Source organism: Puntigrus tetrazona, chromosome 1, assembly GCF_018831695.1.
Source record: "Puntigrus tetrazona isolate hp1 chromosome 1, ASM1883169v1, whole genome shotgun sequence".
Lineage (NCBI taxonomy): Eukaryota > Metazoa > Chordata > Actinopteri > Cypriniformes > Cyprinidae > Puntigrus > Puntigrus tetrazona.
This window is the reverse complement of record NC_056699.1, coordinates 20,459,308-20,478,393: the sequence shown is the minus strand read 5'-3', so window position 1 is coordinate 20,478,393 and position 19,086 is coordinate 20,459,308. Positions and strand designations below refer to the sequence as shown.

Below are 19,086 nucleotides of genomic sequence, written 5' to 3'. Positions count from 1 at the left end.
GAACAACAGTCATGCTTTTTTAATATTTGAATGCTGTATTTTCGTTTATTCTTCATTGCTGGAGATGTTGTTTTTTTTCCTCGTCTTCATATGCACCACTAAAACAGATGCTAACATTCCCAGAAGCCCAAAACACAGCACTCCTATGAATACTTGATAATGAAGAGAAAGACCATCGGGACCTGTTTTTTTTTTTAGAAAAGTATGTTTTTTTTACTTACTTTGTATACAAAACAGTTAATTTTAGTTTTTTTCTTAATTATGATTGAAATTTTTCATGCTCACCTTGTACTTGATCAAACGTTGTATTTAATCCACTGTTTCCTACAGTGTTCACATTAAGACATTTGCCAGAAATAAATGCTGCTGAAAGAGGGCATTTCTTTTAATATTTTTAAATATTTTTTTAGTTTATTTCTAGAGAAATGAAATGTTCACACTTACTGCATAGTTGCACTCCTTTGTCAAAATTCAAGTGATTTTGATATGATTTTGCACAGTAGTACGAGGTGAGATCGCTGGTAGACACATGGAGAATTCTCAATCCAGCCATCTGCTTCTCCATAAAGCCTTCAAAATGTGTTTCATTATAATTCCAGACAACAGACATTTCTCCATTGTGTTTCAGTTTTACGGCCATCAGAGCCATCAGCTGCCCCTCACTCATCCTCAGCCAGTGGATCTCAGAGTAGAAAGACAGGTTGCACAACAGTGCCGCTGTTTCTCCAAGTTTAACTTCTTTCAAGTCCGCTGCTTCCAGATGCTTCAGAGGCCAAATGAGGAGAACTAACAGAAAGCAAACAAAGAGCTTTCAGCATGCTTATTATTTAGAATTGCATATATATATATATAAGTAATTTTTGGTGCGCTTATTTTAGCTTTTAAAGTTTGTTTTACCTGTTAGAGCGATTAAACATGATAACACCATTGTGGATGTGTAGGCATAATCCAGTGTTTGCTCGATTTCGGAAAAACTGCTAGATTTCCAGTGAAAGGAAGTGACACGCTTTCTGCTCACCGTTTGCGTGGGTTTTTTTTTAAGTTTCCATCTGTGCTGTTATCGGTAGTCTATGAAACAAAGTAATTTCCCAGTGAAATATGCATAGCCAATAAAAGCCATTTAGAAACAAAAATTAAAAATAAAGAAATGAGATGAAGAACTGAGAAATGCAGAAAGCAGTCTCAATGCAATGTTCGGTTCTCACTTAGCATTCAGGTGAAATGTGACTGTTCTTTGTTTTCCTTCTCTATATCGAAAGGTGCACTGCTGGGTGCTGTACTGGGATCAGGTTTGTTCGGCAATGAATGGGACAATTCAGACACCAAAGTCTGTTCTGAGATCAGAGTCATGACAATGCCCTCTTTTGCAGCAGGAAGTTGTTTGGCCAAAGGAAGTAGGTTTACTCATACACGTACAGCACACACATGTAGGTGAAGACCACAAGATACATCCTTCTTTAAGAAAATTGGTACACTGTCTTGACAAAGACTTTGGACAACATTGGAAACTTTTTAAATAGTATTAAATAAGACTTCCCTTCACATTGGTCAGAGAGAAAGATTTAAGTTCAGTATTTTCTTTTAACATTTCAGCATTGGTTTGAGGAGACTCAGAGATAGCATGTCAAAACCACATTGGGGGGAAAAAGTCATAAAAGCTGTGATTAGGAGGACACTTTGTCACTTCATGTGCTGGTCTTTTAAAAAGTTTCCTTTTCCTGTTGAATCTAATGAATAAATAAATATTTAATTTTACTATAGGTCTTTTTGTCTATGTTACAAGAAGGATACAAAAAAATGGCATGTCATCCTGTTTATAAAGTGTGGTTATGGTTGTCATGGATGGGTTCAGCTTTGAAAAAGATTTTCAACATTTAACCTTCAATCCAAATTTCATCTGATTCACTCGACGGCAGAGACCTGTATTTTATAAGGATTAAATATGAATTAAAAATATTGTAGTATTAAGTTATGTGAAAATGTAAAACCATGTGGCCTTAAACTGTTATAAACACAGAAACCTAAACATTACGAGAAATATATGCAATGATCATAAGCACAACACGGGCAAGATTTTGATGTTGTTGAAAGCTACTGAAACTCATGAAGGATTCTTGCCCGTTTGAAACAGTTTATTTGAGCTTGTGGGGTTTTCCAGTACATTTACCACCTTCTTCATCTGTGTTTACACTTCCACAAATTTACTAAAATATGCCTTTAACAAACTGTATTCTTTGGTATAATAACATACAAGTTGAAAAAAGGAAGAGAGAATCAACATTAATGGTGTTTTTGTAATGTACTGTTACTTTCGGTGTAAGCCATTAACCCCCCAATAGTTTAGCCAATTAATACATCATTGAAAAAAACATTTTTTTAAAAAATACATCCACAAGTTTCACCAACAACAACATGTAAACATGTAACTGAACCCTTAATCAAAGATTGCAGTGAAGTAAATACAAAGACGGCTGTTCAAATACTAAATATCAAAAACAATACACTAACTTTTGGCAGATCACAATAAGTCAAGCTATAACAAGAAAGCATCGAAAGCATTTAAAACTATGTATTAAAAAGTTTTTCACTTTAATGCATTTATCTATATGGTACTTATAAGAAAACTAAAAACAACCGAACAAAGTAATACACATCACATTAACTGCATTGTAAAGCATACATTCTTGTAGTGTATAATCAGAAAACCTCATAAAAACACAGTCAATATAATATAAGTTTTGATCCTTCTAGTTTTTCTTTGCCTCTTCATTCTTCTCGTCCAAATAACCTGGAAAGCTCTCTGCTGGTTCCCATGTATTCTGAAATTTTGCCCCACTGAGGAAAGTAAAATAAAAAGATTTTTTTTTTTATTAAAGATGGAAACAAATTTTAATGTTTTCCCACACACACACACACACACACCAGTGGTCTCGCTCAAACTCAATTCCTGGAGTGCCACGGCTCTGCACAGTTTAACCCCACAGCTCTAATCCAACACACCGGTTTCAACTAATCAAGGTCTTCAGAATTACTAAACACTTCCAACCAGGTGTGACTTGGAGCTGGTTGGAGCAAAACTGTGCAGAGCTGTGGCCCTCCAGGAATTGAGTTAGAGACCACTGTATACAGAAGGAGATAACTAAAAAAATGTAAACTTTTGCACTCAAACTTTTTATGTAATTACAAAAAACTCCCATACATTTATTAAATAAATTCCAGCTGACTAATCTCACTACACAGCATCTGATATGTTGTTTTGGTCATTCTGAAATGCTTGAGCAAAGACTGTCATTTAAGTACTTCTGTATAGTTTTCTTACGCAAGTGTTTTTCCAAACAGCAGGCATCCAACTCCGAAACCACTGACTGGATTTATTGTGCTACGTTTACTCATTTTGAGATGCAAGTCAGCTATTATATATGAAAAATATTATATTCAGTGGCTTTTCCTACTTGTGATATTTAGTGCTAGTTTAATCAGGAAGTGATGAATTGGTTATCTTGACTCATTGGATGTGCAAATGTTTTATGCCATATTACAGCTTTGCACAGAAGTTAAATTTGCATCTTTGGAATAAGACATGAATATGGCAAAACTCAGCCTGGTTGATATATAGGTCTATACCACTACTATGTCACAAAGCACTAAATTACACATGTATGAAAAGAAATTAGAAACTAGTTTAAACTAGACGTCGGTGTATCTCCTTGAGAGTGTGATGTCAAATAAGGGAGACTTACCACAATGTGCAAGGCATCCACTTGACCCGAACTTCATTTCTTCCCTTTTAAAATGAAATGAATAGAGTAAAGCATTATTTTTTTCAAAATGATTTGTAGGGGTCATAAAGTTTTTCTTTCTCTTTGGAGTATTACAAGCTGTTAGTGCATAGATAAGATCCCTAAAGTAGCAAAGACTGAAGTACGAAAAACAGAGATATTCTTTATAAAAGTTCTGACTTGTCCACACCCCCTAAAACAACTCGTTTAAACACGCCCCCACTTTTCTACATCACAGAGTGGGTTTATTTTATAACACCGTCCAAATGTTTATGCAATCAAAGTAGAACTACTATTCTCGCTGTAATGTTGCTGGAGATGCTGTGTTACACTGCGAATTCTGCAAGGACAGTCTAGCGCTCACAACCTTTAAGTTACGTGTTCTCATTAAAGGAACCTACTACTTGTTAATCAAATGAGAGTTTTGAGCAATGAAGGGTAGTGCTTGTCATTTCTCCAATCACAAATGCAGACATAGTTTTATGTTTACGAGGCGCGATGCAATGTAATGCAGTGTAAGAAACAATAATGTACAGTATGTGGAAAATAACGTTTTTTACTTAAACTGTATAAACACGTTGCATTACACTAAAAACACAAAATAATATTGTTTTTAGCAACATAATGTGACAACTTTAAAGACTCAGGAGATGATGTACAAAAGCACTTCATTCCTACCTTATTGTTTCTCCATCTCAGAATATTTTCAACAGGAAACACACCATTGTATGCATCGTGAGTACAATCTAGAGAGGAACAAAAAAATAATAAATCACCCAGAATTTACAAATACCAAATGATTTACATAAAAATAATGCTGCATTCAATTTAATACTGCAATCAACATTTTACCATTTTTGTAATATTACCTGACATTTTTCGCTTTCTTGGAAGAGAATGGAGCCCCGACTCATCACTTGAATTGGCATGCTTTTCGTTATCTGTTGATTTTTCTGTTTCATGCACAACCGGTGACTCGGACCCATTTGCATCCTCACTCATTTGAATTTGGCACGAGGCGGATGACATGACTGCATACACTTTCCTGACACTTGACTGTTCAGCACTGAAGTCCGGGCCTTCCTCTACACTTTGGGATGGCAGTGTCTCGCTGGTCTCAGGTTCATTCATTGCCGGGGATTCTGCACTGCGTTTGATCGCAGGACTTGTATCTGCGGTAGCCATATTCTGCGGTTCACTCAAAAGATCCTGTTTTGAAGACTCGTTTTGCAAGAGACAGCTTTTTGAAGACAAAGCAGCCTCCAGCTGGGAGTCTGAGATTCTCTGGAGACGAACCTCAAACCTCTTGGCCTTAATTTCCTTGGGAAGAATGAGGTTGGCATGGATGCGTCTGTGCACGGTTAAAGCACACTGAGTGGAAAACGTTTGCTCACACTGACTGCAGATGACCTGAGCTTGAACTTCCTGACTGTGTGCGTTGAGCCCCTGAAGAGTAGTGAACATCTGCCCACACCTGCTACAATTCTGAGGCATCGGGCAATTGTGACTCTTAAACAGGAGGTCTGTTTTAAACCTCTTCTCACATTTACGGCAGATATACACACTAGGGACTTGGTGCAGGGCTCTGGAGGGGCTAGACTGGAGGTCGCACTCGTCCGATGAACAACACAGACAGTGCCTCTGCATGCTGAGCTGATGTCGGTCTCGAAGACCACGAGCAACGCTAGAGTCATTAGCGTGCATCTGCGATTTGATTAGTTTACTTTTTTTCATCATCACCTCTGATTTTGGGCTTTTTGTTAAAACGTCCTCACTCGGAGATGGTCCATTTCCAATGGTTTTGGTTGTGGGCTGTGATGAGGGCTTGCTTGATGATTTGCGGCCTCTAACTCGTGGTACATTGGTGGGACAAACTATTTTTTGTTTTACCACATGTTGTGTGCATTTCGGCTCTTGGCACACCCTGCTGTTTTCAGCAATAGCACAGACTTTTTGAACCTTTCGGTCTAATGAATCAACACACAAAAAAACGTAAATTAGAACAAATCAGAAATAAAATAAAAATATAAATTTTTTACTTTAGCACAACAACAGTAATAATGAAAAATATTAGTATTAGTCATAGTATAGTTTTGAATTATTGTTATTTTCATTAATTTATTGTTTAATTTGTATGTGCTTTTGTCATTTCAATTATTTGTTTGCTTTATACATTTCCATTTAGCTTTAATTAAACATTTTATTGGTTTTATTGATTTTGTACTAATATCAATATTGTACTCAGATTCAGTATTATTTTAGCTTTATTTCAGTGAACAAAAACTATTTTAAAAATTTGAGATTGTCACATCAAAATGCTTTTAAAAATACCATTAAAATAGTGCTGTCACTTTAATTTTGTATCATCTTAGCGACTCATATGGTCAGTGAAACAAATTCATGTCTACTGCCATTTATTATCATTAAAAAAATGTATCTAAAATAAATATCTAAAAATAGTAGTACCTGGTGGGCCCGACTGTGTTGTCTCTGGTTCGAAGACATCCTCCTCTCTGTTTTCAGGCCCCTGTAACTCACACAAACATGGTGATTATTACTAACACAAAAGCACAAAATATCCTACTGAAAATAATCCATTTTCAACAGAACGGCAGTAAAATGACAGATTGGCTTTCATTTGCAAACAAGTTCAATCACTGCTATTCGTTTTCTAAATTTTAAATAATACTTCTGTATTTTTGTGGTTAACAGCACAGAAACAAAAACACTTACTCTATGCTGATTTGCACTGCCCTGAAAACAAGTAAAAGCAGTGACCACAGAACACATGCCCACTCACCACTGGCGTGACAGTGTCAGAGCTCTCTACATCAGGCTGAAAACTCACACGTGACACTTCCACCTCGTCGTCTTCTCTTTTGAGTTCACTCCTCTGGGCCCTAATGATGGCCTCTCTCTTTTGCTGCTCACATTCTTCCAACTGCTGCTTCAACAAGTCGATCTCCCTCCAGCTTCGGCTGATCTCCACTCTGCTCTCCAGCAGCACTTCGCTAAATATTTTGACTATCTCTGAGGTTGTCGTCACCATAAGCCCTTGAATCAGGACCCTGAACTTAGCCGATAAAGCATCCTCCACTTCCATGGTGATACACTTGTATTTTTTTTTTTTACACAGAAAGGGCAGACTTAACGTCAGTGTCCCACAGAGGCCCAATTACAGGATACCTGTAAAAAAACACACACATTAAGATGTATAAATGAAAATGTTTATGATCCGTTACAACTAAATAACATCGAATACCGTTTTAAATGGGTTAATGAATGTTTACTGGAAGACTGAGCTTAAAACTAGAAAATTATGTTAAGATGCAAAAGCCTCTAAATGCCGTCTGAAATGTGTAGGTTTAGCAATTTCACTTTAAAGGCAAAAAAATAAGTTCTCTTCTCTGCCATTAAAGCGAAAAAACTGAAAATACACATAGTAGCCGAAAAAAACTTCATGGCAAGCTGTCTATGCAGGTTTCAACAGCACAGGACCCACGATGCCTGTGGGGGGAAAAAAACGTGGGGGGCATTTCTCTCGTTTAAAGGGACATGTCTGCTTAAACAAGCAGGCTAAGGACTCCCTAAAAGACTGCATACAAATATTTGTTCGGTATATTATGTCCCGCTCGCTGTAAACCAACCAAGAATAAAGTGGCCACCTCCTTTTCATAAATAAGACGCGCTATTAAGTTACCAGAGAAGCTACAACTTGTCCTCACCTCATTAATAGTCTGAAGCGGGAATCGTTTAATGATGGTGACTGCACAGTTTCTGGAAACGAGAAACGCTAGTAGAACACGTATCGTATACACTCAGGGGAAAACAAATATTTCATGAAAGAGAAACTTACCTTCGACGAAGGCTCTGAACGCCTCCGCCGCTGTGTGGACTGTGAAGCGTCCCCGCATAACAGGCCGGCGGGAAACAAATATCAGCGTGACCGTATTCCGATACACTGCGGTCAAACTGCATTTTTAGCCGTAGTGTTGTTGGTATGTGTCGTAAAAAAACATTTTGTTAATGTAAATACAAACATAGAAACAAAACGGTAGGCTAACCCAGGTGTTTTGAGCAGGAAAACTGAAACGTGTGTAAAAGGATTTCATGCATTTATTTTCATAGTCAAATATTTGTTCATCCTTGATTCATTCTCTACATGCTTATAAATTTAAGATCGTAATTTACATGGAATGATCTGTAAATCAGACACCAAATATTAATCTTTAAAATGCATCTAATTTGAGGTCATTTGGTTTAAACCACACTTTCTCCTCATTCCTTGTTCTTTCACACACCCCATATCCTTCCCACAAGATTCAAGAGAGTTCCCATGAATGTTATAAAGTCTGCCTGACTATATTCTGTGAAGAAGGAAAACATAAAACCGCACACATGCAGAGAGAGAGAGAGAGAGAGAGAGAGAGACAAAAAACAGCAGAGGTCAATGTCACACATAAATATAATTTTATTTACAACTTTACATTTTGAACAGTATCGCCTCTTTGAAGTTGTACAAGATATTGCTGGCCCATAGGTAAAAGATTTCTCTCCACAGCCGTTTCCTGCAGGAGAAAAGTACATCTTTATAAGATGTTTCACATGATTTTTAAAATTCAGCATCTGAAAATGGAAATTGAGAGACTTTTCACAATTGACTGAAATATGGCCTAAGCACAAAAAGCTGAGGAAATCAAATAACAAATACATTAAAGTGTAGGAGAACCACCCTGCTGTGTCTGCATTCCCCAGTTATATCTGTGGCTGATCTAAAATTAACTAAATAAAAGACTTGTATTTGTATAAAAGCTGGTCTACTTTGTAGGTTATTCTGCCTACCGAGGAGTCTGTCTGGTTAACCAGTTAAACCAGTTTCACAATAGATGGCTGTTAAAAAAAGCCAGGGACTTCTAGTTAATGGCCCTTCTGACTTTCTAAAAACGTTTGGCATGGTGATAATGTAATCAAGCATCATTTGCATGAGTAATGAAATAAAGCTGAGGCAGAGCAGTCTGCCTTTACTGAATTTATTTATAAATGTATTTTATATTCCTGTTATGCAAAGCTGAATTTTCAACAACCATTACTCCAGTCTTTAGTGTCACGATACTCTTCAAAAATCATTCTAATATGATAATCTGGTGCACAATTAATACTTATTATAAATGTTCAAAACAGCTGTGCTGCTTTTGTAAACACTGTTACATTTATATTAATTTTTTTTTTTTTTTACTGACCCCAATACTAGTCTTTGGTGTGCAGACTGTAGTATGATTAAGTAGCCTTAGTATGTATGTATATACCTATACATACCATTCTATACCGTCTGATAGAAGAACTTTCACAAGTTTTTTTTTTTTTGAAAACGTAGTTGTATGCATTGTAACCCCAGAAGACTGCTCATACTTCATGTTACATGTGTCTGTTTTACTTGTATTTCTTATAAGGAGAGAAAAAACGGCAGGTCTAGGAATTTGTCCCAGGCATGGTTAACACCAAGTTGAACTATTAATATCATGTGATATCTCAGAAGTGGTAAAATTATTTTATACTCCACAGCCCTTCACAGTTACGAAAGAGGAAGCACGCATAATTCTTAGAAATTTTTATTTCCACATCACAGTTCCATAATCCACCAAATTCCTTCACTATCAGGGAACTAAATATACAAACTAGTGAATCAGCAGTATTAAAAAAAAATACACTGCTCATGTTCAGGACTTTCCTCAAATGAGCAGGTTCCTTCAAGTTCCTCTTCGGCATTGAACTTCTGCTTGCCTTTTGTGAGATGTGTTTAAACTGGGCTCTTCGAAGAACAGTGGCAGGACAATAGCAGCAATGAAAATGGCCATATTCTCTGCATTTTTGGTTACATTTGACAATAGCGAAATCTAAATAAATAAATAAAACAATAGTGAATTAATATGCCTTGACATAAGAACATTTTAATGAATTTGGAAGCACTATACACACCATCCTGCTGAACAGCCAGCTTCAGATGATTCTGGACGTGGTTCGCAATGCTCCATAACTCTCTTGGCTTGTAGACCCAGGTTTCACAAAATGGGCAGTGATACTTGTCACAAAAAGAGATACAGGGGTTTTCTCCATTTCTAAGGACAGTAATATGTGTCTAAAAAAAGAATATTTACAATTAAACAAAGAATAATAAAACGTCAACATTTTGAAAATTAAAAACTGCTAACAATTTGTTATGATCAAGATTTCAGCTTGATGAGCTTGAAAATTGTTGCCATTAAAATCTATGTTTCCATTATATTCTTACATCTGCAATATATGGTGTTATGAAGACCTAGCATAGAGTTAGGAAAATCAGTAAGTCAATTCTAAAAGGCCTAATGTAAAATGCAAGTGTTATATAAAAATACATGAACAATATATCAACAACACAAATTGTGCTCATTCACTTACTGTTTGACTTGTTGGAGTTGAGTCCATCCTTGTCATGGAGTATGATGACAATATGCGTTAAAGACATCCAGTGTGTCACCAAAATCCCTTATTACGCATTCACGTTAAAAACAGCCCCTATGCCAGCCAAATTATTAGAAAGTGGATTAAACTAGATAATCATGCTACAGTCTGCAGCAAAGCCCTCTTCTAACAATATGCTGACCATTCATTGACACAATTGTCGTTTTGCTTGTGTTTTTTGTTCTGTTTCATAATGTGACGTTTATATACATTTTTTGTGCACATGACGTATTTAATAACCTAAAATGATTATATTATATTCACCTTTCACATATTTTTACACTTTTTTTGAAGGTTATGGAAAAAGTGTTTTTTTCATTATATACAGAACATTTCTTTAATCTGTTCAATCCATTAAAACAGGTGCTCTACTTAACATATTATTAAAATTGTTGATTGCAGTCTTTTTCTAATAATTAGCTTTTTGCACTGTCAAACAAACAAGCATAAACAAAAACAGTTTATAGGAATAGTTCACCCAAAAATGAAAATAACAGTATATGACGTTCTTCTTTCAGACGATAATAGTCACAGTTTTTTTTTTATTTATCCTGGCTCTTCCAAGCTTAGTAGTGCTGGTGGATGGTGGCCATGATTTTGAAGCTCCATAAATTGGATTACGACATACATGGAGTCAGAAGTCAGCCAAGAAGCCGGAACTTTGAGCTTTCAAGGAACCAGTTATAATAATTTAGCTTATAATTTTAAACTAGAAATATTTGTGTAACAAAAACCCATTTATCTGCTTCAGGACATGTAATAACCCCCCGAAAGCATATAGTTTAGTTTTATGATGCAGCACATGTGGATATACCCAATTTACAAAGCAATGCCCATCATGGCCACTATCCACCAGCATTACCAAGCTAGTGAACCTTATGAATGAAAAGTTTTAATTCTGATGATATCATTCATTTCATGTCAATTGAGTTGCAATCTATGCAGGGTCAGAAAGCTCTAGGATTTCATAAACAAAAAACAAAAAAAACAAAACTCTTAATTGTTGTTCCAAAGATGAATGAAGGTCTTATGGGTTCCAATTTTCTGAATTTTCATTTTCAGGGGTGAACTCTATCTTTAAAACACTGTATGAGTAGACCATCCATTGCTAGCAAGACGGATTTTCAAAACATTTATTTACATTTATTTAAAATAATCTATTAGTCTATTTATCTATTATTCAAGTTGTTGTGATATACATGTAATGTCAATTTCAATGTTTCTGTTATCCAATTAGCTTTCTTCCATAACATCTAAGCAATTCAACCCCTAGGGAATTATCTTCATCATAAGAAGACACTGTATGTATGATTTACCGTCATGCAAGCAATTAAAGGTGCAGTGTATAATATTTAGTAGGATCTATTGATAGAAATGTAATAAAATGTATGTAACTGTTTCAGAGGTGTACAAATACCTTATACAATGAACAGTTATGTTTTTATTAACGTAGAATGAGCTATTTATATCTACATACATGGCAGGTCCCCTTACATGGAAATTGCCATCATTTTTGTACTGTATCCCTTTAAGGCCAGACAGAGCATGTTTCGTTGTTGTTCATACGAATACAACACTAACACAAAATAATGAACAAGTAACAATAATATCTGCAATAACGTATTAATTTATTGAATAATAAGTAAATATAATTCCTTAATTTACCTCTGTAAAGAAACCTGATTTCTGGCTATCTCCGCTGTCTCAGACTACGGCGTCTTAGTCCTGTATCAGCACCGTAGCTTCTCTAAAGGGGGGGGTCAGGTTGCAATTCACAATCTCAAGCGCTATATGCCGCTAAAATCTACACACTGCACCTTTAGGAGATTCAGTTTTTTGTGCCTGTGAACTCTAACCTTCGCTCTCCTTCGAAGGTAATCCCTGCGGTTGTGTAGCATCTTAGTACATCTTACGATCACCTCTGCCTCCCGACCATACAACTGCGGCAACGCAGAAATTATCTGAATAAAAGTAAAGCACAATACGTCTCTGAAAACATGACTTTATCTTCATTTATTTCAGATAATCAAAATGAATCTGAAAAAATAAATAAATCTGAAAGGAACTGAACCTTGGCTGTGATTGGACCCCACTCAATGTTCCTGCTATAGCAGGCCCTCTGCCATACCTGGAACTGAGTCAGGATCTCCCTGGCCACAACCTGGTGAAGACACAAGAAACAAGTAACACTGGTTACCTGATGATCCTTCAAAAGCCTATCCATGAAATTCGATTTATAAAACTGCTTACGCTGAATGTCCTCTGCTTGTTTATGGGGTGTAAATTTCCTTGTTCTGTAGAACCGTGTTCTGCAAACCTTCGACTGATCTACAAAAAAAATCAACAACAAATTAATAAACCCCATACATTTGGATGCATTTAGAAACATCCTATGCATCTGTTATATGCTAAAAAGCATGTTTTGTGGTAGAGAGACTGACTGCTTTGTATAAAAATGCAGTTAATTCTAAGGTTATGTATAATAATATGTGCATATAATGTGCTTGTTTATTATCATAACAAAGGTACATCTGCAAAAACACACGATTAAATTAAGACTACATTTTCAATCAAGTGCTGAATGTTTGTCAGAAATATCTGCAGTCTTGCATTAGTCAGACGAAACAATTAAAAAAAAAATCAATCAAATTAAATATTCCCTAATAAATTCTTGCTAGCTTTTGTTGGAAAAAAGTACACAAATCCATCAGATAATGACCTGTACGTGGGGGATATTAGTTGTCCGACTACAATCACTCCAGGAGAGGCAGGCATCAAGACACGATGCTGCTGGACATCACAGAAACCTTGTGGAAATGGCTGAGCAGGAGGTCTTGTATTGTCCAACAATCCAAAAAAAAAAAAAAAAAAAAACACACTGAAAAGGAGACCTGAAGTCTGAATGGAAGACTGGACTGGATCTGGAGCATCTTGAACTAACTTTACTGACATGATGAGGTCAGGAACAAGAAAGAGAGGTGCTACCAGTTGCTACATCTGATGGTTCATTTACTTTTTCCAACAAAATGCCATGAAAGTCGACGCTACAGGGACATATCACGATTGAAGTGAAGGCCAGGGTACCTTTTTAGTCCAAATATAAAGTGTAAAGTAATTCTAAAAAGACATTCTCAGGAAAGAGGATGTGCTACATACTCAGTCTTTACTGTTGCTGGAAGGAATATATAAAAACATTAAACACATATTATATACCACCTATTACACATTGATCATACAACAGCAAAATAACTCCTGCTGATGAAAATCAGTCAATCCAATTTATATATGCAGATGTATTAAACTTAAATAAGTTTCCTCGTCCTTCAGTAATGCAAAGATTCCATGCATAACAATTTGTCCAGATCTTGTTTAGCTGTCTCTACGGTGGCAACCATGGGACATTGGTATCTTCTTGAGTTTTAACAGCGCAGATCGTCGACAACATGTAAACATGAATTGATCCGATTCGGAATCAGTTCAAACATAATTTAGTTATGTTTATTTCCCTCCTCTTCCGTGGGCTTTCAGTAAATGAGCCTTCATCTGTCTGGGATTCAGGAAGCTCTTTCCACAATGAGGGCAATTGTAAGTCTTCCCCGCGTGGCTGTGTCGTCGGAGATGAACCCGCAGGTTGGTGGCCCGATTGAATCGCATCCCGCATTGAGTGCAGCTGAAGAGCTTCTCGCGCGTGTGGATGTTCTGATGCTGCCTGAAGTTGCTCATGCGAGCGAAGGCCTTGCCGCAGTGCGGACAGACGTGAGGTCGCTCCCCTGAGTGGTTTCTCTGGTGAGCCTTGAGCTCGAAGTTGTACGCGAACGTCTGATCGCACTGCAGAGCAGCTCAGAGGCTTCTTGCCCTTGTGGAACAGTGAATGAGCCTTGAGGTCGCATGCCCTCGCAAACTTTTTCCCACATTGGGTGCAATGGTGGGACCTTTCTGCATGGATTTGTTCAGGTGTCCCATGTTTGTCCTGGGAGAAACGCTTTGTGTATTGCGCATGGCTGATTGCTTTCTCGCCTGGACAAACATCAACAGGAGAATAGAGGACGGAACTCTTTGAACCAGGATAACTTTGTCCGTTTTCTGGTTGGACAAATGCATGTGACCTCTCTGGTATGCTAGAGAGCATCAGCTCTGTTGTGCATAAATGACTATGTTGTGCCCTAATACCTTGATGTACCAGTGTGCTGACTGAATAAGGTGTGAAATATGAAGTGGCGTCTGGCATGTCGAGAGAGTTTAGACCTGGAAAGCTTTCTACCTGTATCTCCTCCTGATCACAAGGTCCTCTGAGCTCTCCCTGACTCGTATCAGCCATTTCTGCATTGCATCCGTCATCTCTGCTGACGCTGTCCCACACCGGAACCATCTCTTCTTCCTCCTTGACAGGGAGAAGATCCAGCTCCGTTTCTGTTTTTACTCTGCCGTTTGGCGAAGACGACGGCAAGTCCTCGTGCGCATCCTGAGCCGAAGGACTTTGTGACAGTCTTGAGTGGTTCGATTCCATGTCCTTATCGAGAGTAAAGTTTTTGTCGGATTTGTCTAAACTGCTCGCTCTGGGTTTGAAGTCACTAGTGGACTCACTGTGAACGGGTGCATTGCCCAGAATCCTCTGCAAAAAATCCTGGTGAATTTGTGCATTGGAGTTAGGCGTGACGATCTCTTTTGCATTCTGCCTGTGTACATCATTCTTCTCTTTGGAGTGTGAGTGTGCTGTTGTTTGTTTGGTAGACTCCAGGCGCTGTCTGGCACTCCACACTTCTTCAGTCAGAGTAGGTTGATTGGTAGGCTGATCTCTCAGGCTTAGGCCTAAACAAAGGCTGTCTGATCCTGCACCAAACGAAAGGAATCAAATTTTAGAAACAGCACAATAGCACATGTTTTTGAAAACACAAAGAACGTATATATTATATCTTAGCTTCTTAACTGAGAGCACAGATACACTGCAAACTGAGGAGTGCAGTAATTCAAAGAATACTGTAATGTTTTGTAATATGAAATTGCCAAATATATATATATATATATATATATATATATATATATATATATATATATATATATATATATATATATATATATATAAACAATAACCTATTATCTTTTGCTAGTGAGAATGGTGAAAGCATTGCAGTGTTGCAGCTTGAAAATATTTACTAAAATGAAAAATAACATTTTAAAGTTTTTTTTAAAAAGACATGCTCTTAATAAAAATAGTAGAATTAATAAAAATAACTAATACATTTTCATAAAAGTAAATATTTAAATAGATAAATAGATTGAATATATGAATACATCTGTGTAAAATAATAAATATTACTGTTAACTATATATAAAATGTATGTATGTGGATTAATAATAGTGTATGTAAAATGGTTATTATATTCATAAATTAATAAGATGTAAATACAGATGTTATGTGTAGTGTGCAGACTTAAATTTAGTATCTTGTTACTGACCAGTTTTAAATTTGCTGTAACCAGTGTTATTTATATACACTGTTTATATATATATATAAATATATATATAAATATAAATATATATATATATATATATATATATATATATATATATGATTTGTCTTTTTTTAAATACTTTAACTTTGCTTAAATTTCTTTAGAATTCAATGTTAGTAGTTTTTCTATTTCAGCTTATTTCACAAATGTTACATGTTTAACTTTTACATCTAATACATATTTTATTTTAGGTAAAATGTTTTTTATAGCCAGCATTTGGGTCTGACTCTAGGCACTAGCACTACATAGGATAAGTTATAACAGGAAAATATGGATGCATGGATGTTAATAGTTTAAGTTATGAATAAGAACAGCTCACCACGGACTGTCTCTACAGGCTGGCTCTCATCTCTGCTGCTGGGCTCTCCTGTTCGGCCGCAGTCCGGGCACCGCGTCTTCCTCCCCCGTTCCCATTCCCTCTCTCTCTCCCTCAGTTTACTCTCAGACAACTGCAACCTTCGTTTCAAGACCTCCACCTCCTGTTTACGATGACCCACTTCCTCGAGGAAGCTGTCTTCCACCAGCCTGGTTATCTCAAACATGGCTGACTTGAGGACGGTCTCCATGACAACGGAGAGCTGAGACTGGAATGTGAGGAAAAGTGCTTCTGACATCGTCCTGTCGCCTCGAGGACACCTTGATCCAGTGAATGAGCGCGGTGAAAATAATCACCCTAAAAAGACATAAAGTAAAAAATCAGAAACCTGGGATACCGCTGGCGTCACGACGACCAACTAAAACCCGTGTCAACTTGTTCCAAATCTGCTATTTTCATCGGGACTCTCGGCAGGTGGGCGTTTTGTTATTGTTGTTTGGGCACCACGTGCATGATGCAGCACGCAGTCTGATTATTACTGCAACGCTGCCAGTGCTATGTTATCAGAGATATGTCTATATATGCATATGAACGTTTTAACTTGGTTTTTCTGTGGTGAATATGCTCGGTAGTGACCCTCTCTTCGGGCCTTTTATGTAAAAAGTAAATGAAATCAACAGGACAGTGACAAATAGCAAAAGCCGCGTTATTCAAACGGTGAGTACCTTATAAAAACGATCCTCGCACTACGAATTCCTCAGAAAAAAAACAGCGGAATAAGGCGAAAAAAGGACGGTGTTATTGTAGCAATATGATCGTTGATGTTGACAGTGTCATCTTGAGCGGATGCAGGATATTTTGACGTTTTCCATGTTGCTGCCCTCCAGTGGACTGGATGATACCACGATAGCGTTAAATGAGAGAGAGATGAATAATCGACGGTTACTTTTTCTGATCTGTACAGTTTAAAAAAAAGGGAGGCAATTACGTGACAGTAATGGACGTAAATAAATCTTAACATGTTAATTTGTAACAGCGTGTTCTGATTTAAATAGCACGTGTCACATCGTTTACTTCGTTGGCTAACGTACATCCAATGACTTAATCTGACTCGAATAAATAAACCGAAAGCACGTAAGAACTGATTTACCACCTGTTTGATTCAGTCTGGTAAATCCTTCGATGGACGGATGCCCGGAATCAACTGAGAGAGCGTACTACCACGTATTACAAAACGCCTCAACCTCAAAGCATAGAGTCTACACTTCGCTGATGGACTCCGGCTGCACATCATGCAATGCACATCATACTTGCGTTACTGTCCACACCGGACGCGAGCGGCGCGTGAAGTTGTCGCTTACAAAACAATGCACGCTATTAATGTTCAAACGTAGGCTTTGCCATAATAGTACAATAGCCTACAGTTAACTGGTTTACAAGGCACATCATTATCGTACTAGACAAAACTTTTAGGACAACTCGGACGAAAGGTTTTGATGCACTTCAAATGTTGACTACTGTGATTGTAAAACATGATCCTGGAGTAACATTACTGTCCAAAACACGGATTTATCCCAATCCCTAAAACTAAACCTAACCCTAATCAAAATTTTGGGAAATTATAGCTAATTCGCAAGGGTGTATAAGCACCTAACCCTGATCATATGCCTTAAACAGATATTTACAGAAAAAGTATCCCTCTGATCTGATTGGTTGGTTGGAATGTTATTTCAGAATCAAGAATATTTTGATTATATTGTACTTGGTGAAATCACGCTCATCATAATATATAGTCAACGCTTAAACACTGTTTAAACTAAAATCCAAAGCATTGATACCATCTAGTGGGAGAAATAAAGAAAAACACTTGTAATACCATTGTAATACCACTAGATGCTGTAGCCCTATAGACGGTGTATTTCCTGGTTGCTAATAAAAGTTTAAGACCTATTTTATCATTTTATCAGAATTTTCTTGCTTTACACATGCCCAAAGTTAGTTTTTTCTCCACAGAGCAGTGTATTTGTATTAGTATCAGTATTAGTGCAATCACAAAGGAGAACATGTCAGTTATCAAAAAAAAAAAAACCATCACATAAGCCATGTACATACCAAAGAAATGGAGAAGTGTTTAATTTTACTGACATGAACTTTACAAAACAACATTAACGACAGAAATTGATTTTGATCCATTTTCAATGCAATTTCATCATTTATATTTTTAATTTTCACAGAAAAAGAATGAAATCTTTATAATTACAGTCATGGAGCCTGTAATGTTCATGGCTTGCTGTGGTGTACCTGATCATCAATAATCAGTTTGCATGCATTACTGGAAGAGTTTGCTCCGTGTGTAATAAAACAGTGTGTGGCATTTAATCTTAGACTTAAAAAAAAACGCAGAGAAAGTAGCTTGAATGTACCAGCTGTAATGTTACTTATTCTTTACACTCTTTTGTTGTTTTCATTGGCCCTCCTGCATAGGTTTGAACTTTTGACATCTAAATATGCTCATGTAACTATTTTGGCCCACAGCAGCATATGCACATGAATTCGTTTTTTGAAACAGTTTACTGCATATCTAAAATGAAAAGGAAAAAACGGTAATGCACAATTATATATGCACCATTTCGAAGAGCTAACTTAATTTACAAACCAATCAAAAGGGATCTATTTTGACGGTTTATACTTAAGTGATTGCGTTGTATTCATCAGGTCCTATTTCACCCCGAAAGTTATATAAAATTATATTTTACATACAGAAAATCTATTTTTAGGCCCATTATAATTTATCATTATTATTATTGTTTTACATTTACAATATTGTAATGTAAAACAACAACATATATATATATATATATATATATATATATATATATATATATATATATATATATATATATATATATATATATATATATATATAAAGTGCTGTCAGTTAATTGCATCCATAAGAAAAGTTTTTACTTAAAATATGTAT

The 19,086-nt window shown here is 36.6% G+C and overlaps 2 protein-coding genes across 10 annotated transcripts; both read right to left on the bottom strand.

The window, feature by feature from the left end:
* Nucleotides 1–2,111: 2,111 nt before the first annotated feature.
* zgc:66472 (uncharacterized protein LOC327494 homolog) lies at nucleotides 2,112–8,095 on the bottom strand. Of its 3 annotated transcripts, XM_043238770.1 has the most exons (8): nucleotides 7,636–8,095; nucleotides 7,505–7,556; nucleotides 6,580–6,965; nucleotides 6,246–6,306; nucleotides 4,649–5,746; nucleotides 4,458–4,525; nucleotides 3,741–3,784; nucleotides 2,112–2,835 (listed from the first exon to the last, which is right to left on the bottom strand). In XM_043238770.1, the coding sequence occupies exons 3-8, from the start codon at nucleotides 6,880–6,882 to the stop codon at nucleotides 2,748–2,750; spliced, it is 1,662 nt and encodes a 553-aa protein (XP_043094705.1). In that variant the 5' UTR covers nucleotides 6,883–6,965; nucleotides 7,505–7,556; nucleotides 7,636–8,095; the 3' UTR covers nucleotides 2,112–2,747. The 3 variants fall into 3 exon arrangements, with proteins under 3 accessions (XP_043094705.1, XP_043094695.1, XP_043094714.1); XM_043238760.1 differs by lacking the exon at nucleotides 7,505–7,556; XM_043238779.1 differs by lacking the exon at nucleotides 7,505–7,556 and having other exon boundaries at nucleotides 6,628–6,965.
* Nucleotides 8,096–8,232: 137 nt separating this feature from the next.
* On the bottom strand, nucleotides 8,233–17,275 carry si:ch73-109d9.1. 7 transcript variants are annotated; one of them, XM_043238841.1, is made up of 9 exons: nucleotides 16,832–17,253; nucleotides 16,110–16,463; nucleotides 14,539–15,107; nucleotides 12,528–12,605; nucleotides 12,349–12,438; nucleotides 12,134–12,238; nucleotides 11,943–12,024; nucleotides 9,756–10,331; nucleotides 9,373–9,673 (listed from the first exon to the last, which is right to left on the bottom strand). In XM_043238841.1, exons 2-7 carry the CDS (start codon nucleotides 16,402–16,404, stop codon nucleotides 11,968–11,970), a joined length of 1,194 nt encoding a protein of 397 aa, XP_043094776.1. In that variant the 5' UTR covers nucleotides 16,405–16,463; nucleotides 16,832–17,253; the 3' UTR covers nucleotides 9,373–9,673; nucleotides 9,756–10,331; nucleotides 11,943–11,967. The 7 variants fall into 7 exon arrangements, with proteins under 7 accessions (XP_043094735.1, XP_043094776.1, XP_043094786.1 ...); XM_043238851.1 differs by lacking the exon at nucleotides 11,943–12,024 and having other exon boundaries at nucleotides 9,756–9,915; nucleotides 10,215–10,331; nucleotides 16,832–17,237; XM_043238830.1 differs by having other exon boundaries at nucleotides 9,756–12,024.
* Nucleotides 17,276–19,086: the final 1,811 nt, after the last annotated feature.

Coding starts and splice junctions, on each gene's coding strand:
- zgc:66472 (XM_043238770.1), bottom strand. CDS start 6,882: ATGGAAGTGGAGGATGCTTTATCGGCTAAGTTCAGGGTCCTGATTCAA. Junction 6,307..6,579: donor CTGACACTGTCACGCCAGTG/GTGAGTGGGCAT, acceptor TGTGAGTTACAG/GGGCCTGAAAACAGAGAGGA. Junction 3,785..4,457: donor TGAGATGGAGAAACAATAAG/GTAGGAATGAAG, acceptor TCATTTTAAAAG/GGAAGAAATGAAGTTCGGGT.
- si:ch73-109d9.1 (XM_043238791.1), bottom strand. CDS start 16,404: ATGTCAGAAGCACTTTTCCTCACATTCCAGTCTCAGCTCTCCGTTGTC. Junction 15,108..16,109: donor GCCTGTAGAGACAGTCCGTG/GTGAGCTGTTCT, acceptor CGTTTGGTGCAG/GATCAGACAGCCTTTGTTTA.